The sequence below is a fragment of the Varanus komodoensis genome, unplaced genomic scaffold, assembly GCF_004798865.1.
Source record: "Varanus komodoensis strain SLA01 unplaced genomic scaffold, ASM479886v1 scaffold73, whole genome shotgun sequence".
Classification (NCBI taxonomy): domain Eukaryota; kingdom Metazoa; phylum Chordata; class Lepidosauria; order Squamata; family Varanidae; genus Varanus; species Varanus komodoensis.
The window spans coordinates 621,557-648,208 of record NW_025336386.1 but is presented as its reverse complement, the minus strand read 5'-3'; the positions used below and the strand labels follow the sequence as shown (position 1 = coordinate 648,208).

The window sequence follows — 26,652 nt, the reverse complement described above, 5'->3', positions numbered from 1 at the left end:
GGAGGTGCTGCTGGACCCGCGCAGCCGGCGCCGCTACTGGCTGGGGCGCTTCCTGGGCAAGGGCGGCTTCGCCAAGTGCTACGAGATCACCGACGCGGAGAGCAGGGAGGTCTTCGCGGGCAAGATCGTGCCCAAGGCGCTGCTGCTGAAGGCGCCGCAGAAGGAGAAGATGTCCATGGAGATCGCCATCCACCGCAGCCTGCAGCACCGCCACGTCGTGGGCTTCCACGGCTTCTTCGAGGACAGCAACTTCGTCTTCGTCGTCCTGGAGCTCTGCCGGCGGCGGGTAGGCCGAGCGCGCGGCGCCTCGGCGGCAGCCCCGCCCCGCTTCCCGGGAGTGCGGGCAGGGCAGCCGGCGTCCTGCGGGGCGGGCGGGCGCGCTGGCAAACGGCCGCGGGTCTGCGGGGCCGGGGGTGGGTGTGGGCGCCCGGGCGGCGAGGGGCGCTCGCGGGGGGCGCGCTGGTGCCCGTGCCCAGCCCCGCGCCTCCGGACACGTGGGGAGGCGGCTGCTCCGGCCCCGCGGCCCGGCCCCAGATCCGCGGTAGCTCCGCCGGCCTTGCAGCAGAGCGCCGGCCTGGCTGGCTGGGCAGGGAGGCCCCCTCGGAACTGCGCGCTCCGCTGGCGGCCGGCGCCGTCCCGGCCTGGGAAGCCCGCACGCCGTCCGCGTGGTCGTCCGGGCCGCAGGCAAAGGGGTCTCTCGGCCCCGGGCCGCGCGAACGGCTCTCCCGAACACTGCCGGGGAAGTTGCCGCGGCGCCCCGCAACCGCGCTGGACGAGAGCCGCCACGCGTGCCGCCTCCACTGCCCCCGTGGCGTGGCCTCGCCTCGCCTCGCCGCCCCGCAAGGCAAAAGAAGTTGGCCGATGGGGAGCGCGGCATCCCTGGCTTCCGGCTTCCTATTTCCGAGGCTGGCAGCAGAAGTGCGGCAGGAATGAACTGCCGGGGGAAGGGAAACCCCAGGCGGGGTGGTGGGGAGCGCAAAGGGCACCCCAGTGCCCGTCACTGGTGTGGCCGCAGGCAGCAGCAAGCCAGAGGGACGGTTCGAGGAGCCCGGTGCAGTTGCTCACGAAGCCAGCCCAGGAGGAGGCCCCACGCCAGGCCGCGTCCTTCTGGGTCGGCCTCGGCTCCCGCCTGGAGCTCAGGGCCCAACTCGCTGCTGTTCCCCAGTCGCTCCTGGAGCTGCACAAGCGGCGGAAAGCGCTGACGGAGCCCGAGGCACGCTACTTCCTGCGGCAGATCATCCTGGGCTGCCAATACCTGCACAGCAACCGTGTCATCCACCGGGACCTCAAGCTAGGCAACCTCTTCCTGAACGATGACATGGAGGTGAAGATAGGTAAGCGATTCGCAGGGAGCTGGCAGCTCCTGTCTCTTCCTCTGACAAAGCGTGGCGGCTTTCGTGGCCCCTGCTGCTGTGCAGGTAGCAAGAAGGCAAAGCCTTCAGACCAAAGACCTGGGACTTGGTGATCAGAGGCCAGCTGGTCAGCAAGGGTGATTCGCTTTCTTCCGAATGTGTCCAGCCCTTAAAGCCGGTGGCTCCTAAAAGAAGGCGACGGACTCTGGCTGAGTTTCCAACGTGGATATTTGTGCCCTAGTGTATTTGTTCCCAAAGGGGATGCTGCACAAAATAAACCCCCCTGGGGATTCAAATGCTTTAATGGCCCAGGCTCCCAGATTCATAGCCACTTGGCTCCGCTGTCCCGGGAATCGGCAACGCTCTTCAAGGAGTGCCCTTGGCCCCCGGGAGAGGGGCTTTCCCAAATGAGCCAGGACTGGAAAGCTGAGCCTGTGGCCGGGGTGGGGGCCTTGCTCCCGAGCCGTGGCCCACAAAGGAGCCGGGACCGGCCCTCCACGCAGGTGAGGGAGGTGGGCCCAGAGGGTCTGGGAAGAGATGCTCGACTGAGCCTCCCTGCTCCACTTTGCACAGGTGACTTTGGCCTGGCCACGAAGGTGGAGTATGACGGCGAGCGGAAGAAGACCTTGTGCGGGACGCCCAACTACATTGCCCCGGAGGTGCTGGGCAAGAAGGGCCACAGCTTCGAGGTGGACGTTTGGTCCATCGGCTGCATCATGTACGTTTGGCGCCTTTGGGCCTGGGCTTTCTGTGGGGCGCCGCTTCCCATGCACAGTCTGAAAGAGGGTCCTCCCGGTCGACGCTGCTGACACTAGGAAATGAAGGTCAAGGCGAGGTTGCCTTGGTTCTTCAGCTGCTTTTTGGACTTCAACCCCCATCAGCCCCTCCCATTGCGGTCGCTGGGCAGGGTTGGGGTGTGTTGCATCCTGACAAGGTCTGGAGGGCCACCCCTTCCCCACTCTGGGCTGAGAAACAATTCCTGTTTGTTTCTCTCACAAACTTGACACAACCAGGTGCGCTTCTTTGTACCAGGAGCTGCATCTGCATCTCCCTTCCACCCGTGCCTAATCCCAGCAAGCGGGGGTGGGGGTGCACGTGCCCCTGGCTGAGCCGATTGCCCAGGACCGCCCTTGTGGCGCGTGCCCCAGCAGAGCGCAGCCCAGAGGGGCTTCGTGAGCTGCTCCAGCTCTCCTGGGCAGCAGCATGGGGAAACCGTTCCTGATGCACACCTCCTCCTCCGCCTCCTTCCGTTCATATGTGATGAGTCTCTTGCGTGGTTTCTCTGGGCAGGTACACCCTCCTTGTTGGGAAGCCACCCTTTGAGACTTCCTGTCTAAAGGAAACCTACATCCGAATCAAGAACAACGAGTACACTATCCCAACGGTACGGTGCTTCTGAGGGCAGCGGTAGCCTGGAATTACACGGCGGGACAAAGTAGAGCTCCATCGATGCTTGTAACTGGTGCTAGAGGGGTATGCCTGGGACTGACTGAAAATGCCTGATCTGCCCCATCTTGGGCACTCAGCCCTGGGTCACAGCACAAAAGCCAGCACTATTAGTATTGACTGACTGACTTCATTTCTGTACTGCTCCCATAGCCCTTCAGGACTTGGTGGTTGAAAAATCCAAAACAAGAGTAACCATAAAGTTCATAGAATAAAAACCATACAATAAAAATACAGTGCTTTCTCATAGACAACTACATCACTCAGTAAAATTACCTCGGGCACAGCAGTGATAAAAACGAATTAAGTTTTCTAAGAATATAAAATATTCATTCAACAGTTCTTAAAATGTCTGGTGTATAAAGTCTTTGCCTGGCCCCAGAAAGATAACAATGTAGGTGCCAGGCATAGTTCTCTAGCAAACATTCTCCACAAATGGGATTACTGTGGAAATAATTTTGACATTATTACTTAAAGCTTGAGAGCCAGGGTGATGTAGTGGGGGTGGGACTCGGGCAACCAGGGTTCTAGTCTGGGCTTGGCCTAGGAGCCAGTTGGGTGACTTTGGGCCAGTCCTAGACTCTCAGCTCAACCTACTTCACAGGGTTATTGATGTGGGAATAAAACTGAGAGCAGGAAAATGATGCAAGCTCCTTAAGTTCTCTTTTTTAAAGGTACGATATTAATCTAATAATTTACATTTCCAAGAAGTCGCAACACTGTTTGAAAAATATGCATAATGCCTGCTTAGCATAACCGCTTTTTAAAGCATCGGATTTGTTTCTTTCACTCTGCTTTAGTCTTTGCTTTAATTTTTAAAATGTAACTCTAGGATGACCCTGCACCTCAATATAAACTAAAGCAAACACTTCAGAGGTTCATTCAGTTTTAAGCTACCAGGCACTATTAACCCTCCCAGAATACTTGTTTTGACAATTTCAAACTTCTGCTGAGGTTCAGCGGAAATATAAATCACAGTCATGAAATCAGTATTGTAAGTTTCCATTGCAACAATAGTCGATCTGTGTCCAGATAAAGCTGGCCTGGAACAGAATTAACTCTGTAGGGTAAAATTTACTGCTGGATCCCATTGGACCTGTGCAGTGCACATTCTCATACGTCCTTTTTTAAAAAACAGACACCTTGGTAGTGATCTTGAAGTCATAGGACCACATGAAAAGTGCAGTGTATGAGACAAAGTGGCATTTTCCCATATCCCATTTTGAGAAGTTGCTTTAGTTGGCTTGCATTAAATAATACTTTCTCTACTAACAGGAAATTATTTGAAATTTCTCTTTATGGGGTCTCCAGTTGGGCATGAGCCCATCTTTGTTCCTGTCGGAGAGATTCTGTCATACACGAGGCCTTGCTTGTTTAAATACACACGTGGTTCCCGTTGGGTCTGATGCAACTTCAAGCAGCAAACCCCCTTTTTCTGTGTCCTGCTGTATCTCTGGGGAGCTGGCTCTTTGGCCCCAAATGCCTGTGCAGTCCGATCATCTGGAATGAATCATCCCCACCCAGAGACTTCCTCTCCTGCTGGCTGCAGTACCTCCAGTCAGAACTGGGGGGACGCGGGCAGCAAGGAGAGGGAGTGCCGAGGGCTGCCTGGGGGCCTGCTCATCCCTGATATTTCTGCCTTGCAGCACATCAACCCCATTGCTGCTAACCTCATCCAGAAGATGCTGCGTTCAGACCCGGCCGCGCGCCCCACCATCGAGGAGCTGCTGAGCGATGAGTTCTTCACGACGGGCTACATCCCCTCCCGGCTGCCCACCACCTGCCTCACGGTCCCGCCCAGGTTCTCCGTGGCCCCGAGCGGCTTCGACGCCAGTGGGAGGAAGCCACTCACAGTGGTGAACAAAGGTGACTGCGGCGGATGGCCTGCGTTGTCCTAGGGGGTGGCCCAGCCCGTGGTAGGGAAGGTGGTCAGCAGATTAGCACAGTGTCTCTTGGCTTGGTGCCCTGCCCATGGGGTGCAGGGCCGTCCTGTCAGGACCTCTTCCCGTCCCTAGGCCCAGAGAGCCCTGCGCTGGAGAAGCTGCCGGAGAAGGAGAAGGAGGAGGAGGAGGCCCGCTGTGACCCGCGTGAGCCTGTGGACTGCCACTTGGCGGACTTGCTGCAGCAGCTGGCGCTCGTCAACTCCTCCAAGCCCTCGGAAAGATCCCCGGTCAGGCAAGGTGAGTGGCTCCTCCTGGCGGGGGGGCGGGGGGCGAGCAGCCTGCAGAGCTCTGCTTCAATGCGCCAGGTAACGTGCTTCTCTTTTGCAGAGGAGGCGGAAGACCCTGCCTGCATCCCCATCTTCTGGGTCAGCAAATGGGTGGACTACTCGGACAAGTATGGCCTAGGTGGGTACTGGGCCAGCTGGCGGCTTGCGGAGCGTCCGCAGTCTGGTGTGCTGAAAGGGCCGGGGAGCGGATGGGCTGTTGCCCCTCTGGAGCCGGCGCTCCCAGTCTGTGGTGCCGGGGCCAGGCGAGACGGACCGGGCCGACTCTGTCTGCGCAGGAAACCCTTTGGAAAGCAGCCTGCTGGATCTGGAAGTGGCCAAAACCTCTGGGCGCAGCTTTTCCTCCTGTGCCATTGGCTCTCCTGCCTCTCCTGCTGATAAAAACTAACCAGCGCTTAGGCAGAGAGGGGAGGCTGCTACTTCAACATGCTTTATTTTTGTGACTGATTTTTTCAGAAAGTAGCAAGCAGGGAATATAATGGAAAATCCTCCTGACTCTTCCTCAGAAACCATAACTTAGAACACAAATAACCACGAGGGCACAAAAACTCATGTGAGTCCAGGTGGAATAAATATTTCAGGTTACAAGGAAGAAATTTGGTGAATATAGAACACCCGGCCCAAGCAGCTCGCGTGAGTTGGCAGTGCTGGACGCGCTGAGTGCTGGTCCCAGCCTACAAGGGAGCACAGGCGCGTGAAGGCAATTGCCTGCTCCTGCTCCTGCAAGCCCTTCCTGCCGCAGCCCTCCAGGTGGTTTCCCGCCATCCCCCCTGGCCATCTGCCTCGCCTCGCCTCGCCTTCCTTGCTGCAATCGCTGCACCGTTGCTGTTGCTCAGAGCCTCAGAAATCGGGAGCCTGTAATTTTTGAAGCCTTGGCCCCACCTAATTGTAATTTTTTCAAGTGGGTTTTTCTGAGGTGCTGAAGTGCACATTTAGATGCAAGGGGTCATGCCTGGACAATCCTTGCACATCTCGGCTGTCCCAAGAAGTGAAGCCCATTCGGTAACGCAGGTAAAATTGGCACAGCAAGTCTGCAGGCAGCTGAACTTAGGCACATTTGCCGAGCTGTCGACTGAAAACCAGTAGTCAAGGGGGGAAATAGGTGTCCCCTAACTCTAGCCAGCAGCCCCCCTCCCCTTTTCACCGTTCCCTTTTAGAGCACTGACTTCTGCGGTTTTTGTGGTTCCCTGACAGTTTGAAAAACAGAAGTTCAATAGTTGCACCGGTGAGCAAGGGAAGGGTTTACAGCGAAGTACAGAAGCATGCATGGTGCGGAAAAGGCAGCCTTTCCTCCCTCCCGCATGGTCCTTGAACCCAAAGGGGCCGTCTCTGAAGCGGACGGCTGAGCGGCAGGGGAGACCAAAGGCAGCATGCAGCCCCACACAGACCTAGCTTCCACGCCGTGGCCACGGCTTGGATGGCTTTGGGAGGGGGTTGGGCAATTCGTCCGCGGCGGTCCTGAGGCGCCTGTGCGACTTCTAGTATCAGAGGCAGTACAGCGGTGTACACCAGTTGCTGGGGAGCATGGGGGGGAGAGTGCCGTCACTCCTGTCCTGTGCATGGGTTCCATTGCTCAGGAAGCTGGTAGGGCAGTCCCAGGTCTGGCTGAGCAGCGCTCTTGTGAGGCGGGGAGACTTTCCCCAAAGTCTGCCGAATCTTGCACATCTGTCGCCCCTCCGCTTACTCGTCTGTCCTTTTCTAAGTTGTCCCGGGCAGCTTGGCCTTTCCCCGTCGGGGTTGCTCCCAGCCCCTTGGTGCCTCTTAAGACTCTGCAGGGCCCTTCCTGAGGCGCAGAGCCCAGACTGCACAGTGTCATGATTATGGTGGATTTGTGTAAGGGCAGGAGGATTGTGGCACTTTTATTTTAGACTCCTTTCCTAACGACCCTCAACACGGAGTTTATCTTCTTCCTGCATCCACCTCAGCCCCAGGGGAAGCGTTCAGGCAGTGAAATCCACCTCCTCATTTAAGCTTGGCAGATTGCCTGCCTGCCTGCCTGCCTGCCTGCCTGCATCCAACGCTCGGGAGCCGGCCAAGCCGGAGTCGAGGGTTTGCGGACTCCTGCCTGTAAGATGGGCGGCAGTTCAAGCATTTTAGTCACTAATGGAAGCTGGACAAACAGCACCTGAAGATCGTGGAGATCAAGGACAATTTCCAGCCGTCTGGCCAGTTCGCACAAATTGGCCGAACTTGTACGCGTAGGACTGGAGCGGCATGGCTTCTGGGCACTGGGCCGGTGGCATCCTTCTTGGCCATTAGCAAATGGCTTCGGTTGCCTGTTTTAGCAGCCTGCGAGTCCGTTGCGCCGGCACCCCTGTGCGGGCCGAAGCGCCAGATGCACGCCGTGGGGGAGGCCCGCCCTGGAGGCCCCTGCCTCGCGCAGCCGCCGACCCCTCCACGTGGGCTGCGTCAGGCACCTCCTTGTCCTCCCCGCACAGGCTACCAGCTGTGCGACAACAGCGTGGGGGTTCTCTTCAACGACTCGACCCGGCTCATCATGTACAGCGACGGGGACAGCCTGCAGTACATCGAGGAGAACGGCTCCGAGTCCTACTTCAGCGTGCGCTCCTACCCAGAAGCCTTCAACAAGAAGGTCGGTGCGCCCCGAGGACCCGCTGGCCTTGAGGGGCTGGTGGCCCTGGCTGAGGGCAAGGGCCGCTGCCGGCCCGTGCAGCTGAGCGAGGGCGCGTGTGCTCTGACTGGCAGCCCCCCCCCCCCCCGTGAAAGGGCTGCGAACAGAGGCTCTGGCGGTCTCCCCTTGCCAGGGAGGGAATGTAATCTTGCAGGAAGCTGCTTTTGGAGGACTGTCCCTTTGTCCTGGCTCGCCTCTGCTGTGCTAACGGCATGGGCGTCTCCTGCAGATCACGCTGCTGAAATACTTCCGGAACTATATGAGTGAGCATTTGCTGAAAGCGGGAGCCAATATCACTCCTCGAGAGGGCGACGAGTTGGCACGGCTTCCTTACCTGGGGACCTGGTTCCGCACTCGCAGTGCCATCATCCTGCACCTGAGCAATGGCACCGTGCAGATCAACTTCTTCCAGGTGATGTGACGGGGACCCTCTTTGCCTCTCGGGCTTTCTCGGAGGAGATGGAAGGGAGGAGGGAGCTTGCAAGATGGGGTCTCTTCCTCTCGAGGAGCAGGTGCCTGTGTTGGGAGTAGGCTGCTGGCGAGACGAAGAGCCAAAGCTGACGCTGGGTAGTTAGGATGATCTCACTGGAGGTCCTGTGGGGTTCGGTTGCACTCCCCTGAATTTCAGCCGAGTCCTCTACTGCTTGAGCGAGTTGGAACGTGTGTCTCGTTCAACTGGCGCTCGGCCCTCGCTGGGATCGGAGCAGCCCGGTCACGCTGGGCCTCTCACGTGCCCCCACCCTTTGCCTGCAGGACCACACTAAGGTTATCCTCTGCCCCCTGATGGCTGCGGTCACCTACATCAACGAGAAGCGGGAGTTCCGCACTTACAGGCTGTCCCTGATCGAGGAGTTTGGCTGCTGCAAGGAGCTGGCCAGCCGCCTCCGCTACGCCCGCACCATGGTGGAGAAGCTGCTGACCTCCAAGTCCGCTGCTGCCTGTGCAAAGTCCTCCAGCTAGTGCCCGGCTGCAGTGGGCTGTCTTCTAGTCCAGAGCTGTCCGGCCCTGCGGCACGGCTGTCCGGCCCTGACAAGGCGTCATCCCCCCCCCCCCCCCCGGCCGTCCCGGTAGCCAGCAGAGCACCTGGCTGCCAGGAAACGTCTTGCAAGGGCCGCGAGGCGCCTCGGCAAGTAAATGCAAGGCTTCTTTTTTGTGCAGAGACTACCCTCTGCTTCTGGTGGGAACAGCCCCGTTTGGCCTCCCTCCCTCCGCCACGTTCAGGCACCCAGGCCCCTGGCTGCAGATTCGGGTTCTGCGCAGGGCTCCAGTCCAGTTGGCAAGGCAGTCGGCTGAGCCCTGCCCTGGGAGCGCCGTTCTCCCTCCTGCAGTTACTGTGCCTCACCTATTTGTTCTAAGCAAACAAACTTTTAATATTGATACTAATCTGCATTGAATTAAAGTTTTTTGTACATACTCATCGGTGAATAAAGAGGATTCTCTAGAAACTGCAAGCGTGGAGCAGTCCTTGACACTGAGCTCTCATGCTCTGCTTGGACGCGCCTGTCAGGCTGTGAGCAGAGCGGGTTTCCGCAGCCCTCTGGAGCGCTGTGGCTGCCTGTTCCTCACTGGCTGCAGAAGGGAAGGGCCTGCGGCACAGACAGTCTCCCGGTGCCTGCAGACCGCAAAGCCAAACCGGGGAATCCTCCTCTTTTTGGCAGAGCTGCATTCCATGGGGGCAAAAACCACAGAGGGTTTTAATGGTGGATGGCAAGGTCCGGGTCCCAGCTCACAACTTGATCAAAGGATTTTTGAATGCCTGTGGTTTCCACCATGCCTGTCTTAGAAAGTTCTGGCTGGCAAAGCCGAAAGGCAGCGGGGGGTTGATTGTCTGAAGCAGACGGCTTCCCACCAGGGGTCAGATGCTAAGCAGCAGCCCCGCGAGAAAGATGCCTGGTACCAGAGATGCTTCCTTGGAGAATAATTGACACATGAAGGAGAGGGCCAGAAGGTAGGGACTCCTTTCTAGCAGGGAGATGCCTGCGTCCTGGCCAGGTGCTGAGGCTTTATTTAGGCCAGGGGTCTCCAACTCAACTTACCTGGGGGCCGGTGGCAGTAGAGTCTGGGTGAGGCTGGGCCGCATCAAGTATTCCACCACCGTGGTGGTGGTGGGCCGCTCATCCCGCGTTGCTCCCCGAGGCCGCTGGTGCTTTGAAGGCCGCAGGGCCCCTCCCCCGTGCCCCACCGTCCCGGCAATTGGCCCGCGGGCCACGAGTTTGCGACCCCTGGTTTAGGCTGTCAGTGGGGCCAACTTTGCCCCCGGGGCCACTGCTTGCTGCTGCTGCCTCACTGGGCGTTGGGAGGCCAAGCACAATTGGAGCAGGTAGTTTCGAATGTGAAAGCTGCCTCCCCCCCCCCCCAAGCCCTGCAGGATGGAGAGGAGCTTTCAGGGGCAATGGCGGCACAGTCCACTACATTATTCCGAGAGGGCCTCCGCCATTGAGGAAATGAATAGCCTGGGCATCCAGTGCAGGGTCTGATGACCCCCCTGGCCACAGGTGGCCCTGCCACTGGGCTTGCGCCACTGCGGTCCCAAGCAGGGTAGGCGAAACCCGCCAGGTGAGCTGGCTGTCAGCATCCCTCCTGAGGCCTCAGCTCGGGAGGCTTTGGGTGCCTTCACGGGGCTCCCCCAGGCTGCCGGGTGGTGCCAAAGCATCCCAGGTGGGCATCGCCCCAAACTCGCTGGTGATCCGCATCGACATTCCTCTGCCATCTTACGCTCAAGTGAAAGTTTGTCCCACCTTTCTGCCAAGGCCCTCCAGACAGTGTCTTGCCTCATGGGCATTTCAGAATGGCCCTGACCCCGTGAGGCAGGTTAAGCTAGGAGAGGGTGACTGGCCTGGGGCTGCCCGGTGATCCTCGTGGCTGTGCCTGGAGTCCCCATGTCTGGTCTTGGCCAGGCACTCGGTTTTCAACCCAGCGTTTGAGTAATTCCCTCCGTGTTGCCGGAGAGGTGCCCAGGATCTCCGGCAAGGCAAGACCTTGCACAGGCCCACCAGCCACCCGGTGCTGCAGGTGGCACAGCCGTGCTTGCAGTAGCTTGGCTTCCTGCTGCTCTGGGGGGTCTCCTGCGGCTGCCGGGGAGGCACGGCACCCGGCGGGGATCTAAGCTCCGGCAAAAGGACACTGGCTTCTCGTGACTGGAGCTCCCGCAGGGCCATCCCGCAAGAAGCCAGCCAGGTTCACACCGCAAGCCAAGCCCCAGCGGCTTAGTGGTGTCATGTGAATCCGTTCTTTCTAGTGGACGGGGCGGCAGAACAGGGCGAGTGTCTACCTGGAGCGGTGGCCAAGATCCCTCCAGCGAAGGAGCCAGCGGAGGGCATCCCGTGTTTGGAGCCCTCCACTGCCCAGGGCCGGGCCAGAGGTCCCCTGAGGTTCCTTCCAACTCTGATTCTGTGGGAACAGTGGTCCTTTCCCGTGCCTCCTTGACAGGAAGAAGGGCTCTGATGCCCACCACACTGACACTGGGCATGGGTGAGCCTGCATCTCCCGTCCTTGGCACAGGCTGCATTTGCACTGGTTGTAACATTGCAGTCATGCGGCATACTAGCTCATTTGGAAAATCACTCGGTTGCATAGCTTTGCTCATCTGTCTGTCCAAAGGGCCAGAGTTTGTTCCAGATGTCCAGCAGCCCAAGCAGCCTTAATGTCATCCTCATGTGCCACCCGCCTTGGGCATGGTGCCATATTGGTCTGCTGGCCGGCTGGCCAGGCCCATCTAGAGGGGCGCCGAGCCTTTTGGCCTGGGAGCCCTGGAGATGACCGCAGTCCCCTGCGTCCCCAACGCTTCCTCCTCGTTGCACTCCATGGGAAGATCCGTTCTGCCAGAAGCTGGCTGTCCTGGACCCACGCCCACCCCCAGCAGTGGTGGTGGCTCTGTAGGGACTGTGTGTTAGCCGCACAAGATTCCTGTGGCTGGGGGGGGGGGGGGAGGAAAACAAGATGCCCCCGTCCCCTTTTGTGAGGTGCACTCCCTTGCTTTCGTTCTTTGTAAAAATATTTATTTGGCTCACTTTGTTACAAAGGCCCTTGGCCAGCGACGCCACTGGCTCCCTCCTCAGACTCCACCTGTGGGCACTGGCCTTGGCTTCAGAGTCGCTGGCCGCTCAGCAACAGGCCAGGCGCTTGCTCAGGGCTCAACGATCGCAGCGTGTGGTCCTGAGGCCCCTGGCAGGCACAAAGCACTCCTCCTCCCTGGAGGAAAGAGGGCCAGGCCAGCAAGAGGCACTCTCCCACCATGAGCGCGAAGCTGGGTTTTCCCATAGATGCATGTGCAGAGAGAGAGAGGGAGTACATGGATCTAAGACACAGGAAAGGCAGACCCCAGCCGGGCACGGCAAGCTCGGTACCGCCTGGCGCCCCTCTAGCCTACCCACAGGGCTGTGGAGAAACTGCACAGCAGGACAGGCCACGGAGCCACGCTGGTCAGCAGGACGTTCGTTATGTCTTTGGACATGGAGGAAGGTTCAATGCAGCTGCAGTATTCGCTGCCTAGACAGCTTTGGGTTAAAAGCTCGTTTCTGGCGAGCCAACTTTCTAAGCGCTGTGCGTGTCTGTGTGCAGGCAACACCAGGGCTTGTGCCCTCCGGCCACACACATCAAACCCCATAAGGGATCCCAGACCTTGCGGGGCCATCTGAGGGGCATGCATTGCCTTCTGGGGTGCACTGGTCCCCAGGATTGCCTGGCATGGCTCCCCCAGAAAGCCTCGAGCGGCTGCGCTGAACCGCTCACACGCCACCTCTGGCGCTCAGACAGTGGGGGGCAGCCCCCCCCCAGGCCCCAGCGCAGCCGCATCCCCTGCCGGGCAGCACGGGGAGGGCAGCAGTCGCCAGCGGGCGAAGGGGCGCCGGGCCTCCACGGATCCTCGCGCTCTTGGCCTCGACGGATCCTCGCGCTCTTCTCCCCCGCGGCACCCCTCGGCCAGGCCTCAGGAGTAGTACGCCTGCAGCGGCCTCTCGCGGGCGCACGGGCGCATGGCGCGGTGCGTGTGCAGCAGCAGGCGTGGGAAGCGGCTCGTGAAGTACCGCACAAAGCCGTTTGGGACGGTGCCCAGAGTCTCTCTCACGCTCTCGGGCAGTTCATGGTAATGATGCCTCTGTGGGGGGAGAGGGGTCAGACAGTGGCGCTCCTCGCCAGCGGCCCGCTGGGGGGCCGAGCAAGGGGTCTGGGATGCAGCGGGACCCAGGCGGGAGCAGGGGACCGGCAGGAGCTGCCTGCCTGAGCCCCTCCCGGCGCAGCCCAGCCCAGCCCAGCCGTGGGACAGCCCTGCGTGCAGCGTGTGCGCCGAGCGGGCGGGCAGCCTGCAGGGGCTCCGGAGGGTTTGCTCCCTGCGCATGCAGGGGGGGGGGGGGCCCGCCTGCCCCGCCTGCGCGGAGCCCCAGCGCTCGTGCCGGCAGCAGAGTGGCCCGGGTCCTCAGCTGGCCACGGGCCCGTCCACGCATCCCCAGTAGGCATCTCCGCAGGGCTGCCGCGATGGTCACAGCAAAGATTCCTGCCGAGGGGCCAGGCCCCGACCTGGCTGCCCCCGCCCTCCAGGAGGCCACGCCGGGTCAGCCCCCGCCTCAGCAGCAAGCCACTCGCAGTGCTCTGCAGTTTTCCTCCGCCAGAGCCAGGGGGCAATGAGAAAAAAGCGTGGTGTTGAGACCCCTCACCCCCAGCCTCAGCGGAGGTCCCCTCCATAATCCAAACCTCTCCATGACCAAGACTGGGGCCAGCAGTGGGCTGTTTAGACCCCCAGGGGGATTCCTGGCGAGCCTGCAGGATATTTCCCCGGGGCAGGAAGAGCCCTTCCCACCGGGGCAGCAAGGGTACCTTGTTCCTCACGGCCCTCAGGAGGTCCCGCACCGAGTGGCCCTTGTACATCCGGAATTTCCTGTGGTCTGCGGAAGCAGCACTTGTGAGCGTGGCCCGAGAGGCCGCCGGCTTCCCGGGGGCTGGCAGAGGCCCTGGCTGACTCGGAGGGGCGCTTGCCAGGGTGAGGGTGGGCCGAGCTGGTACCTGACTGCAGCGGGATGGAGACCCGCGCCCTCCAGTCGCCTCGCAGCACCACGCGGCCCCCTGCCTCCAGCGCTCGCACAAGGGGCCCGTCGGCCGGCTCCTTCTCCACGCGGTCGCTGGCGTCCTGAGACCAGAGCAGAGGACTGGCAAAAGGTGCCCGGCCTTGCAAGCTCCCCTGGGCCCCTCTGAAGCCTGCCTTCCGCTCACCTGGAGGAACTGCAGCTGCTTCTCCTGGTTCCAGAAAAAGGGGTGCAGGAGGACCTGGGAGGCCGAGGGGCGTGCGTGGGGGTCCTGGCTGATCATGGCTTCCACCAGCTCCCGTGCGGCAAGGCTCTCTGCAGCGGCAGGCGGAACGTGTATCATCAGCGGCGGTTCGGGGGGGGAACATTCCTGACCCTCCCGATGACATTCCCGTGCTGTCAGCCAGCATTCCCACCTTCTCGAAGGCACCCCATGCTCCTGCCCCCCAGGTGCTCTGTGGCAACGACAGGTTCTGCTCAGTCCCCTCAGCCTGCAGGGCAGTGGGAGGTCAGCCCGCCAGGCGTGCCGCTTGGGGGCAGTGGGCAGGTGGGCCCCTCACCGTGAGTGTCCTGCTGAAGCTGCCCCAGCTCATAGCTCCCAGCGAGGATATTGGCCTGGCGACGGAAGCCGTCTCCAAAGGGATGCTCGCCCCCAGACACCACATAGTACAGGACGCAGCCAGCTGAGAAGATGTCCACCGCCGACGTCTGTAAGATCCAGGAAGGCTTGGAGGGAGGGAGGGAGGGAGGGTCTGGATCCCTCGGCCTCCCACCGGCCGGGGACAGAACGTGCCCAGCCGGAGCCCTGAGAGAAGTCAGCTTCTGGCCCCACACCGCTGCAGCCCCCTCCCCTGTCCTGGCACACTCACGGGATTCTCGCTCGGGTTCTCCTGCAGCACTTCTGGCGCGATCCACCCCTCCGTGCCTGGAATGCCTGAGCGGAGGCTGAAGCTCTGGCGCCCCTGGTGCAGCCTCTTGCACAGGCCGAAGTCCGACAGGACGGTGCGGACCTGCCCGTGGCCATTGGGGGCTGAGATGAGGATGTTGGAGGGCTTCAGGTCACGGTGCACTGCATGGAGGGGGCAGAGACATAGAGCCCGAGATCAGCGGCACGGCGAGGCACGCCTCCCCCGGCACCTCTGGCCAGCGCCCGCGTCCTGGGCACGTGCGCCCCGCGATCTCTCACCTATCCCGAGGGCGTGCAAGTGCGCCAGCCCAGACACAGCCTGATGCAGCAGCGAGACGGGGTCCAGGCTCCATTGGCCCGCAGCGGTGCTCTCCACATACTGGAGGGGAAGGAGAAACGGCGGACGGATTGCTTGGGAAGCGGGGGCGGGGTGCGCCCAGCACTGCTCTCGGGGCCCCGCGGGGACCGTGCGTAATGGTAATTGGTTGCTTAACAGCCCTAAAGCAGCTGCCGAACTCAAGAGAAGTACATGGATTCACTAAAACCAAACCTGTTGAACCCAGTCATGTCGCGGGGGGGGGGGGGGGGACTATTTAAACAGAAGCCACGTTCCAAGTGATTAATCCACAGGGGCAGGTGAACCAGACCACTGCTCTTGGCGGGCATCCCAGAGTCACTGTGCCATAGTTTCGGAAGAAGAGGACCCCGCAAAGTTGGCAGTGGCGCTGCGGGAAGCCCAGGCAGAGGAGAAGCTGGGAAGGGTGCTCAGCGCGGCTGCCCCAGGTTCCCGGAGATGGGAGGGCCCAAGAAGGCGAGAAGAGGGAGCCGCTGCCTTGCCTCTCCCTGACCAAGCTGGTTAGAGAGTGTGCGCAGGTCTTGCCGGGTGGCCCCGCGCCAGTGGGAAACGCCCCGGCTGCCAGGATCAGGGCCTGAGTGACCCTGCCAGTGCCCTCAGAACCAGCAACACCTTTGCAGGCACGGGCAGGGAACACCGGAGCAGCCATTACGCAGTGCGGCTGCGAGCCCGAGAGGCCAGCAGGAAAGGCATCCAAGCACCGCTGCTCCTTGCCCCACCAAGCGAGGAGTGGCCTGTGCTCTGGTCTCGCCACCACCAGCCCGTGGCGCCTGCTCCGGCGTGCGCCTGCCTTGCTCCTCTGGTCCCACCTGCCCTCGCCCTGCGCCCAGGTGTTCTGGCCTGCTCCAGCCCACTCTTGGCGGGACCACCCTTACGTGACGGTCCTCCTGGCCTCAGACCACTGGGCTGTGCTCTCTCTCTCTCCCCCAGACGGGCAATACCGGATTGCCTGAGCCCGAGCTTGCCACCCACCTCCAGCCCACTAAGTAACAAGCGCCCTGGTCCCAGCCCTCGGCCCCTCGCAGCCCCCGCCTGCTTCCCAGCCCTTGCAATGGGGGTGGAGCCCGCAGCATTCCAGGAAGGGAAGGTTCCTGGGAGAAGTCTGCAGTTTGGGTTCAACACTCTGGACATGCGCAGACGCTTATCTTTCAGCTTAAAAGAAGCTTTTTAGAGTTACTTAGTCACGTAGCGGTGAAGTCCCAATGAAGATCTGCATTGAAAAGAGCTCGCCTACTATTTTGGAGGCTGGGGGCACGAAGGGGCAGGGCTGCGCTCATGACACCCCCCCAATTTCAGTCCTACAGTACAGGAATAGTTTTCCACGTACAGTAAGAGCCCCGTCCTGAGGCTGGACCGCAAAGGCCGGACGGGCGCCAGAGCTCATCCCGCGTCACGTGTGCTGCCCGCAGCCTCCCGCCTGCTCCCAGGGCCGGGGCCTCGGGCAAGCAGTGGCTGGGGCACAGGTGCCCTCCAGCGCCAGCAGCCGGGAAGGGGCAGCCTGGCGCCCCCTCAGCGTCCCGCAGCAGCGGCTCACCTCCCGCAGCGTGGTGGCGCAGAGCTCGAGGGCGATGTAGTGGAACTGCGGGTCCCGCTCCGTGCAGAAGTAGCGCACGACATTGGGGTGCTCATCCGACGTGCGCAGCAGCTGCACCTCCCGCTCCACCAGGTGGACGCACTCCAGGAGCAGGCGCTTCACAGCCACGCGGCGCCCCTCAAAGTGCCCCCTGGGGGAGGTAGCGGGTTGCCCATGCTCAGCCGCAGCAGGAGGGGCGGGGAGATGCCCCTCTTGGTGCCAGTCCCCCTGCCAGGCTCCCTTGGCACCCCGCATCCACTGAAGGCCAGCTGGGGGCTTCCACACCCCTCCGGGTGGCCAGCGGGAACTCAGACCCCTGCCAAGCATGGCGGAACGTCGGCCGATGCACCCACCGCAAGACCGGAAGCAGCGGCCTGAGGCGGGTGCCTGGCACTGACGCCGCCTTCCCAAGGTCTTGTGTGTGTGTGTGTGGGGGGGGCTCGGCTTCCGAAGGGCCTTGGGAAGGCGCTGGAGCCTCCCGCCCCCGGGGCTAGGCCTGCTCTCAGCAAAGCTGCCAGCCCTTTGCTGGAGGGGAGGGTCCGCTGCACGCCGCCCCCGGGCTAAGCTTGCTCCGCTTGGACCCGGCAGCCTCTCCTCACCGAAAGACCACAGTGCCCGCGGCCCCGCGGCCCAGCACATCCTTGGGGCTGAAGGAGATCTTCCCCACGGCGACGGTACCTGGGCCTGCGCCTGCTGCGGGGGGGAGAATCCCAGCTCAGCGTGGGGGAGGCGCCACACCGGGCTCTGCGCCCCAGGTGTGGCCCTCGTGCTCCGTCCCCAGAGGCGCCTGTGTGGCGCCGGCCGGCCAGCCGGACCTACCTGGGCTGACGCCTTCTGTGACTGGGCTCCAGCCGGGACCCCCGACGGCCGATCCAGCGGAGGAGGAGGAGGAGGAGCCCTGGCCCTGGCCTGGCCCCAGGGAGCTCCCAGTGGCAGCTCCAGGAGACTGGCTGGGGACGCCTGCCCCGGGGCAGCCTGCTCCCAGGTGCTGCAGCAGCCGCAGCCTCTCCTCCAGATGCTGCTCCAGGCACTGCTGCTGCTTCTGGCCCAGCCGCTGCATCTGCAGGGGAAGCAGGGAGGGCAGCCTCTGCTGGGGAAGTCCTGCCTGGGCCGGCCCCCCCCAGCAGCACGCCCGCCTGCACCCCGCTGCCCGGCTCAGCCCACACGTGCCCAGGGCAGGCATTCGCCCTCGGAGGACCCTCGCAAAGCGGGGCCTCTGCGCTGCGGAGAGGCTGGCAAGTCCCCACGAGCTGAGAGCAGGCCTGGCAGCTTTCGCCAAGCCCTGGATGGGCACAGGACCCGCTCCCCGGAACGGCGCCCGTGGGGCCTGGTTCCAGCCACTTACCCAGAGCGCGAGGCAGAGCAGCACCCCGCCCGCGAGCGCAGCAGTGACTCCAGCCGCCCCCAGCCGCCAGGGACTGAGCTCCACGTAAGCAGCCGCCTGCGCCGTCTTGGGCCGGGGGTCTGCGCTGTGCTGGTCACCCCCAGGGGGCTGCTCCAGGCTGTGTGGGGCCAGGAACTGAAACACACAAGCCAGAGGGTACGCTGGCAATGGTGGCGGGAGCTGCCTGCAGTGCCCCTCCCAGGGGAGCCGGCCGGCCCTTGCTCCTGGCCCCAGCGTGGGGCTGTGGCGCCTGGGAGCCGGAGCGGGGCACTTGCAACCCCCCGCCCCCCGTGCTTCATGTTGCTTTGCCGGACGGTTTGCGGGACATTTCCTCCACTGCTTATGCTCGTGCTCGTTGTTGCCGAAGCAGGTTGCCTGCCTCATACGCCATTTGGGCGGTTGTTGAAATGGGGGGCGCGCCCGGAGAGCATTTGGGCTGTGTGGGGCGTCCGCGTCCAGCCAGCAGGCAGAAGCGCCTGTGTGCCCGGATGTTCTGCTCTGCTTCCTGCCCTCAGGTGCTTCCAGGAAGGCTCTTCCGCAGGGCCGTGCCCGGGGTCAAAAGCCCTCGTCCGCTCCCACAGCCCTTCCATGCCCCCCAGCACTGCTCCCCCCTTTGCTCTTGCCACGGGAAGCCCTGCAGGAGAGACCGTGTGGACACCCACCCCAAGCCCCCCGCTGCCCATCCCACAGCTGGACTGCCTGCTGTGCAAGACTCAAGCTCAGGGCCCTCCAGGGGCCTTCCCTCAGGGTGAGCTTGCCACTGCCCCCAGGGCGACCCCCGGTGCTCCGGGCCAGTCTGGAGCCGCAGCCGAGCAGAGCGCCGGACGCATCCCGGCCACCTACGTTGTCAAAGAGGGTCCCAGAAGGGGCGCCGCGGGGTGGGGCAGCCTCCGGTCTCCGCTGCCAGGTCGCCGCAACGGCTCTCAGCATGGTCGTGTGGACTACGGGGGGCAGCTCATGATGTCCTGTGGGGAGAAAAGAGCAGAGGGAGCCCCAGAAGAGCCCGCTGTGGGCCCCTGGTTGGCCCAGCCTGAGCAGCATGGGGGTTCCTGCCCCGAAACCTCTGGCCTTTGGGCAAGAGGCCAACCTGTTCTGACTATGACGAGCCCAGCCCCTTCCCTTCTCGGTGCATTTACTGGCTGGTTCTCGTAATGCCAGGAAGGATGCATGAAGAAGACTCCGCTCCGAACGCTGGGAGCCGCCCGGGCGGGCCTCGGGACTCCCGGCCCCCATCCCGCCCCTCCGCACTGGGGCAGGGGGTGGGCGGGTCACCCAAGCCTGGCTGTGTGCCTGGACTCACCCTTGAGCAGCCACTGGCTGTGGGGAACGGTGACGCTGCCCTGGGGGTACCTGACGTCTGTGATGGGCGTGATCTCACACTCGCCAGACTTCTGGAGGGTCACGTCCTCCGTGGTGGGGCCATCGGGCCGCGCCAGAGTCACTCCCTGAGGCTGCGGAGAGACCGGGGCTCAACATCACAGAGGCGCCTCGCCCAGGAACCCCCAGGAGGAAGAGGCTGCTCACCACCAGAGCCACGCCCTCGTGCGCCAGGGACGTCATGGCGTAGAACCCGGCCGCGCACCTGCCCACGTACAGCGTCAGCCTGAAAGCAGAGCAAGGGCAGGGGCTCGGGGGGCTTCCAGTGGCGCAGCCAGAAGGCGCAAGGCAGATCCCCCTGGAGACAGGGGCCGGTCGGGGACCCTGCCAGGAGCGGATTCCACACGCCCGGATCACCAGAGGTGCCACGCAGGGCTGTGGGACCCCCGCCCACGTTCTGAGGCAGGGGTCGCTCCCCTGTAAGAGCAGCAGTGAGCAAGTGGCTCCGGCGACGGCGCAGGCAGCCTGGAAGCGCAGCTCCGCACTGGCAGCCGCGCTGGGGGCCTCGCGTGTTGCTGGCCCGCCCCAGAGCCAGGCTCCTCTGGCTGGCCTCCTCCCCGCGGCCCCGGCCCCGGCCCCGGCCCCGGCCCCGGCCGGTACCCACAGCAGCCGCGTCTTGGTGGCAAATTCCTCCGCGGAGCGGTGCCTCCGGCTGAGGAGGCGGAGGTCCTGGGAGCGCAAGACGAGGTAGCGCAGGCTCTCCTCCGCGATGTTGAGGTGGGGCGCCCGCCACAGGCTGTCCTGGCGCCAGGTGTACACACCCACCACAGGGGAGCCGAAGTCCCGCGTCCAGAGCACGTCGCCGCTCTCCATGGCCGCCGTCACCAGCAGCCCACCGCCGCTGGAGGCCAGGTGGGCCATTTCTGCAAGGGGCCGAGCGAGGGCGGTGAGCGGCGCTCCCGAGGCGAGCGTCCCCGCCCCAGACGGGAAGGCTCGGCGTGGCCACTGTGCTGAGCCGGAGCTGCCAGGCCAACCGAGCACCGCTGCACAGAGCTGGGAAGGCAGGCCCAAGCCCCTGCGCTTCAGGTGGGGTCTGAGGAAGGACGGGAAAAGGGGGCTCCCCAGAATTCAGCCTGGCACAGCGCACTGGGCACAGCGTGGTGGCAGAGGGGCTTTTGAGTGTCTAGAGATGCTAAAATGTCTACATACACGGTCCGAACTGCAAGAAGCAGAGTTTGGGGCGATTGTTGGTGAAGTTTAAAAGAAGCAAAGCGGCAGGAGTCGTTGGGGTAACGTCAGCATCTTAATCACGACAGCAAAATGGCTAACGGAGCACCACACAGCCCGTGAAAAGGCACCTGCCCCCCAGAAAGGGATGCCCCAGCCAGTCTGTTAATCCTCAAGGTGCCAAGGACACTCAGGTTTTAAAGCAGCCTCTCCCAGCTGGGTGGCCTTCAGAGGCGTTTGGACAGCAGCTCCCAGAATTACCATCCAGCTGGGCCACTGACCGGGCATTCTGGGTGTTGCCATCCAAGCCGCCTGAGAGCCCCCAGGTTGGGGAAGGCTGCATCGGCTGAGTGTCACAGGTCCCTCCCTCTTGGGGGAGCACCTGGGGGCACAGTCCAGCACCCCCTCTGGATCCACACTACCCCTGGGACCGCCCCAGCGCCAGCCTCGGGGCATGCCTGCGAGCGAAGCCCGCACTGCTCGACGGATCATCGGCTCCCGTGCCGCCCGCCCAGCAGCCGACGCGAGCTCCCTTCCCAGGCAGCCGCCTGCTGGGGCGCCACGTGCTCACTGTGGTCCTCGCTCTGCTCGGGCGGCGGGGCCGAGTAGTCCAGGAAGGTGGCGTTCCAGCGCAGCGCGCGCGAGTGCGTGTCGTACATGGTGATGATGTACTCTGCAGGAGGAGGGAGGCCGGTCACGCCAGCTGCTCCAGCAGCCAAGAGCCCCCCCCCCCCCGGGGGTGCGACTCCTGTTGCTTGCTCATTGCAGTCGTGGCCAGCCGGCCCTTCCAGGCTGAACGGGGCCGGCTAGCCATTAAAGGAGCATCTCCCTGCCCTGGCTGTGGAGCAGGGGCTGAGAGGGGAGCTTGCCAGCCCGCCTCGCGCTGCAAGCTCGGACCGTGCCAGAATTGAGCAGCGGCTGCAGGCGGCCCCTCCCAGGGGACCTTTGCTCCGTTGAGGGTCACTCTGACAGCGGGCCCAGGGTCCCAGGTGCTTCGGCTGCCTCCCTCTACGGCTGCCGAGCCAACTGTTCGGAGCAGATGTCGCTGCGGACGGATCTGGGTTCGCTGACTCCTGCTCTCGGGGGACTTCATCCAGCATCCTTCAGTGCCGGCCCCACAGAGGCCTTCCTCCTCTGCCCGCCCACTGCCAAGAGCGACGGGGATGGGCAGCATTCTCCCATGGGGACCCAGGCAACCTGCCGGTCCACCCCGTGTGGGGACAGTCTACCAGGGCGTGCTCGGGCCTTCCCGCCTCGCTTTTGGGCTGATGCTGGCCAGCTGCCGTCAGAAGCCGTCTGTGGACTCTCTGGCCCCCATCCAGGCCATCAAGGCCTCAGCCTGAGGAGGGAGGGAAGGGCACGGAGACTTACGGGTGCGCCCGATGTAGAGCAACGGCCTGGTTGGGCACAGCCCCTCCCAGGCCTTGGTCGACAGCGTGGTTTGCTTCTGCCCCGAAGCAGGATCCACGACGATCCACGTGTCCTCCTTCTTCCCTGGGGAACAGAGGAGTGTTTCCTGAGCTGCCCCCCCCCCCCACTTCCTGGGGCCACCATTCCAGTCCCTGATCCTTCAGCACCCTGCTGCTGAAGGAGGGAAGGGGAGCCGAGCCTCAGTGCTCCCCCCCCCCCCCCCTGTGCCTTTCTCAGTTGCTACAGACACCAAGTGGCCAGGGAAGGCCCCAGGGACACCGAGCCACAGAGCTGGAGGGGGCCACAAAGGTGGTCGGGTCCCGTTCACACCCGCAGCCATGCCCTGCCTGGGCTGCCGCTCGCCTCCTGCCCCTGGCCTGGCGCTCTCGCTCTGCTGACTCACCCCAAAGCCTTGTCCTGGCTCCACAGCTCCCCACCCTACCTGCCAGCTCCCTCTTTGTACCTGTGTAGATAATGCCATCAGAACTTCGGCACGGAGAAGATCGCACCAGCTCTGGAATGGTAAAAGGCAACTTCTGGAAGGGAGGGAGGGAGGGAAGGAAGGAAGTTACAAGGGATGCTCTGAGGCTGCACCTGCCCTCTGGGCTTCACACCTGCTCCACCTTGTTCCCCCCCCCTGCCCCCCACATCCCTTTGTGAGCTGCTGTGAGGGTTTGGGGCAGGGCCACAGAGCAGACATTCCGGTCATGCAGGGTGGAGAAAACTGAGCGGCCGCCAGCTCCCGCTTCTTTATTAACATGGAACTTCCTTATTGACACTGATTTTTTCCTTGGCTAGAGAAGGAGCTCCCTTTACAAGACCTGAGAAGAAACAGAGGCGCATTTTCCTTGGCACCTCAAAAGAGCTTTGGGCTACCCTGCATCACAGACTCTTCAAGAGCTGCAAGAGTTCAGGGTGGAGGGCGTGCAGGGCTGGTTCCAGCATGATGACCTCAGGCAGAGACAGACACGGAACGGGAGGTGGAGCCCAAAGGAAGCTCACGGAAAGGCTGGAAGCACCTGCAGGCGGCCCTTCCAGGCCCATGGGGATCAGTGCTAGCAGATGCCCAAGGCCTATGTGGGGCGCAGCAGCAGGTATGCCTCTGTTCCTCAGCGAGCTCGGCTTTCCACTTCCATTGCTCTCCTGCACAGGCCCCCGTGCAATGAGGAGGGGCCACGTCCATGCACCCATGTCCGCTCCAGCGGGAGGGGTGAGCTTGGCTCTCCCTTGAAGGTTCACCACTTCGTCCCTCTGTCCTACCCAGAGTGCTGCAGAGCAGCCAATCCTTCCCCATGGCGGCCTCAGGCACGCACCATAAGCACACGGAGATTGCCAGAATGCACCTAATTTACCCAGAGGGCAGAATCACCCCACTGAGGCCCTAAAACCTGGATGGACTGGCTGGTTTTTCAGTGCAGTGCCCCAGCCCCTCCCCTCCCACCAAGCCCTGGGCCCTCGGAGGCGAGGCACCAGCTGAGGAAGGAAGCCAGGGGGTCCCGGGTCCTCCGCAAGGGGCACAGCAGTCAGCCCTGCCCCCCCACACCACTCACTCACCATCAGGCCCTCCTTGTGCTTGCCCCCGACCACGTACAAGCTGCCATCGTTTGGGTCCGGGAGAAACGCTGGCCTGCACGGGAAGGGGGACTGTCAGGGAGCTCCGTCAGTCTCCCGCCGAGGCTCCCTGGGCACAGAGGCCGAGCAGCACAGGCAGAAGTGGCAAACTGCACCCCAGCCTGCCCCGTGTGCAACCAGCAGGATGTTCAGTGGCTGGCAGCCCCCAGAGCCCCCCAGAACTGCAGAGTCAGCAAAGAGCGGCTGAATTGGTCAGAGGCTGGAGCAACTGTCCCACGGGGAAAGGGCACAGTGGCTGTGATGGGTTAGCGTAGAAAAGGGGTGAACAGTGGGAGGTGGGACAGAAGTGTGCCGAATTGTGCGTTGTGCAGAGGAAGTGGATGGGGACAGTTGTTTCTCTCCCCATCATACTAGAACCCAGCAAGTTTGATCCATGACGCTCATTAGTGGGAGATTCAGGAGAGAGGGAAGGAAGGGCTCCTTCACACAGTGCATGGCGAAGCTATGGAGCGCCATCCCAGAAGTTGCAGCGATGGCCTTGGCAAAATGTCCGTTGCTTCGTCTCGCGCTTTCAGCACTCGCAAAACAGGTTCCCCCTGCGCCGTGGTGGCAGCCCCTTCCATCAGTCGCACTGACACACACACCCTTCCCGGCAACTCCCATGGTGCTCCCCTCATCCTTTCTGGGACAGCCCCCGCTCAGCAAGTGCTGCAAATGTTCCTTCGGCCCTGTTTGTCCAGCAGCTGACGCCAGCACCACACCCAGAGCGCTGAAAAACAGCGGGGCTCTTTCTGCCGCTCGTGCTACTTTTCACTGCAGCACCAACTGGAAGCATTTTAATGGCTTCATGTGCCCGATTGTGGCAAGGCACACAACACTGTGGAAAAAGAGAGCAGCAAGCTTCCAGCTCGTGCCCCATCATGGCATCACTGCTCACAGTTTTGCGGCCAGCAGTGTTTATAGTTCCATGCCAGGTAACTGCTGGACTAAAAGGTGAGGAGTTACACGCACGTTCGCAGCAGATCTGCTTGCTCCAGCCATGTCCCTTATTGGTCCTGGAAAGGGGTTTTGTGGGGCTGCCACCCTTCGAAACCCCTCCTGGCTGCACATGAGACCAGCAGCTCGGGAGCTGACACAACGTTTGCAAGATGTCCAGACAATCAAACTTTCTGCTTTTGCAACGTTAAAGGGCATGATGCGAACGACCCCCCGGCCCCCACAAGAGCTGAGCAGCTGCTGCAGTACTTGGACCTGAGGAAGGCCCACATTCCTTTCTTGGAGGCACCTCTCCAGACCTCCGAGAGCTGGTTCTTACGCCCATTCCTCACTTGCCCCGTGGCCCAGCTCCCCGCATCTGTGCCTGCCTCCGCCCCCCACCATGGCAGCCTCCTCCTGGCCGCCTGGGAGCCATTTCCGAGCCCTGCATTTTGTTCTCTCTGCCCCTTCCCAGGTGATGCAGTGCGGGGATGGGGCATGGCGTGGCTTGCAGAGCTGGCCTCTCCTCGGGTGGGAGGGCCAGGCTTCTTCCAGTGCTGAAGGGCCACAGGCCTGTGGCTGGGAAGTCAGCGGCAACAGGGGCTGCACCAGCAGGACTCACAGCTCCAGCCTGCGGCACTTTCAGGCAACTGAGCCCGGAGAGGCCAGAGAGCAGGATAGCAGCCCTGGTGGTTGCAGGACCAGGCCACGGTCAATCGCAGCCGCCCAGGATGTTGCAAGCACCACCTGGGAGCCCTGAGGGAAGAGCTAGAGCGGAACCAGCTCCTCCCTTCAGAAGCTGCCTCAGCACCAAGGGGTCTTGATGCTGCTGGAGCTCCCTGTGCTGTGCCTCCTGGAAGCTCTGTCCCTCGCCTTGCTCCTGCCTCTGCTTCCGGACCATGCCTGGCCTCACCTGCTCCAGCCTTCCTCTCCAGTCCCGGGTACCCGCTTCTCCTGGCTTGTCTCTCTGGCTTTCGACTCCTGACTGGCTTTGGCTGCTCCTTGCCCTTTCAATTGGCCTACCTTGCATCTCTGTTGCCTGCCTTGGTCTCTGGTCTGCCCGACTCTGATTTGGAATTGGCCTGTATATCATACCAGTTGTCTGGGTCCTGGTGCCCCGATCTGATACCCAGCCGCGCATGCCCTGGATGCTGACACCGTATTGTTCCGACACTGAGGAAGCTCTTCCTGATGTCCAGCCTGAATCTGGGTTGTCACAGTTTGAATCGATTATTCCGTGTCCTGCACTCTGGCACCAGCAAGAAGAGACCTTGGCCTTCCTCCTTGTGACAGCCTTTGAGGTACTAATAGAGGTACCATGTCCCCCCTCCGTCTTCTCTTCTCAAGGCTGAACGTGCCCAGTTCTCTCAGTCTCTCCTCACAGGGCAGTGTTTCCAAACCCTGGATCACTTTTGTTGCCCTCCTCTGGATCCTTTCTAATTTTCCTGCATCTTTCTTAAATCTTGGTGCCCAGAACTGGACACAGGACTCCAGGTGAGGTCTGACTAGTGAGGAATATAGAGGAACTGTGAATTATTGCAACCCAGATATTGTACTGGTTGATGTACGAACCGCTAATCAAGGTCTTAACCCTTCAGGTATAAAAATCCTTTTGATCAACGTGTGCTGCCCTCTGCCTAATGCAAGGAATGAGGGCAACTTCATCTGGTCAGATCCAGATTACTTTCTTGCCTTTTCGTTTGAGTCCCATGTTGACCCTTTCATTTTCATAGTTGGGGACATAAATGACAAGAATTGGGTAAAATAATGACGAAACAGGGGAGAGATGGGGTTTAAACCCTGAAGAACTATGTTTTCTGCCCATTAGAAGTTCTAAAGACTTGGGAATTAATAAAGCAGGTCACTCTCTCTAAAGTTCCATTTATACGTATATTTAATGGAACAGATAGAGACTTATATACACATGTAGGACTAAGGGGTAAGATTGTTACAGATTTTATGATTTTCTCTCAACCAGTTTTTTCCTTACTATGTGAATTTTAAATTTCTCATTAAGCCAGAGAGCAATCATATGCCAATACAGCTCCGTTTATCTTTTATCATGGCGCTCATCCCTCTTCAATAGTGCCATCAGAGAATGTGGCTGCTCGGTGACAAAACAGTTGATTGGAATGGGAAGAGCCAGGAAGAAATAAACTTAATGTCCCTCACGGTATTACCTTTAAGGGACAAACTCCTAACCCCCTCAGATCCCTTGGGAGTATTTGATAAGAGATGCGTAACGTAATTGGACAGGA

General features: G+C 61.7%; 2 protein-coding genes across 2 annotated transcripts; one reads left to right on the top strand and one right to left on the bottom strand.

The window, feature by feature from the left end:
* Positions 1–111: 111 nt before the first annotated feature.
* On the top strand, positions 112–8,655 carry PLK1 (polo like kinase 1). Its single transcript, XM_044452617.1, has 10 exons — positions 112–286; positions 1,166–1,334; positions 1,926–2,070; positions 2,643–2,736; positions 4,445–4,664; positions 4,814–4,978; positions 5,069–5,146; positions 7,464–7,618; positions 7,887–8,069; positions 8,411–8,655. Exons 1-10 carry the CDS (start codon positions 170–172, stop codon positions 8,615–8,617), a joined length of 1,533 nt encoding a protein of 510 aa, XP_044308552.1. The 5' UTR covers positions 112–169; the 3' UTR covers positions 8,618–8,655.
* A 3,929-nt stretch (positions 8,656–12,584) lies between these two features.
* On the bottom strand, positions 12,585–25,295 carry ERN2 (endoplasmic reticulum to nucleus signaling 2). Its single transcript, XM_044452528.1, has 20 exons — positions 25,198–25,295; positions 23,402–23,474; positions 22,311–22,383; positions 21,809–21,931; positions 21,009–21,110; positions 19,875–20,133; positions 19,418–19,496; positions 19,194–19,344; positions 18,737–18,858; positions 17,855–18,028; positions 17,329–17,569; positions 17,109–17,202; positions 16,471–16,660; positions 14,861–14,960; positions 14,544–14,743; positions 14,235–14,382; positions 13,862–13,989; positions 13,655–13,778; positions 13,469–13,536; positions 12,585–12,752 (listed from the first exon to the last, which is right to left on the bottom strand). The coding sequence occupies exons 1-20, from the start codon at positions 25,293–25,295 to the stop codon at positions 12,585–12,587; spliced, it is 2,715 nt and encodes a 904-aa protein (XP_044308463.1).
* Between the last annotated feature and the right edge of the window lie 1,357 nt (positions 25,296–26,652).

Coding starts and splice junctions, on each gene's coding strand:
- ERN2 (XM_044452528.1), bottom strand. CDS start 25,295: ATGGTCCGGAAGCAGAGGCAGGAGCAAGGCGAGGGACAGAGCTTCCAG. Junction 14,961..16,470: donor GCGCCACCACGCTGCGGGAG/GTGAGCCGCTGC, acceptor CTTCCCCTCCAG/TATGTGGAGAGCACCGCTGC. Junction 14,383..14,543: donor AGAACCCGAGCGAGAATCCC/GTGAGTGTGCCA, acceptor TGGATCTTACAG/ACGTCGGCGGTGGACATCTT.
- PLK1 (XM_044452617.1), top strand. CDS start 170: ATGTCCATGGAGATCGCCATCCACCGCAGCCTGCAGCACCGCCACGTC. Junction 287..1,165: donor TGGAGCTCTGCCGGCGGCGG/GTAGGCCGAGCG, acceptor GCTGTTCCCCAG/TCGCTCCTGGAGCTGCACAA. Junction 4,979..5,068: donor AAGATCCCCGGTCAGGCAAG/GTGAGTGGCTCC, acceptor TCTCTTTTGCAG/AGGAGGCGGAAGACCCTGCC.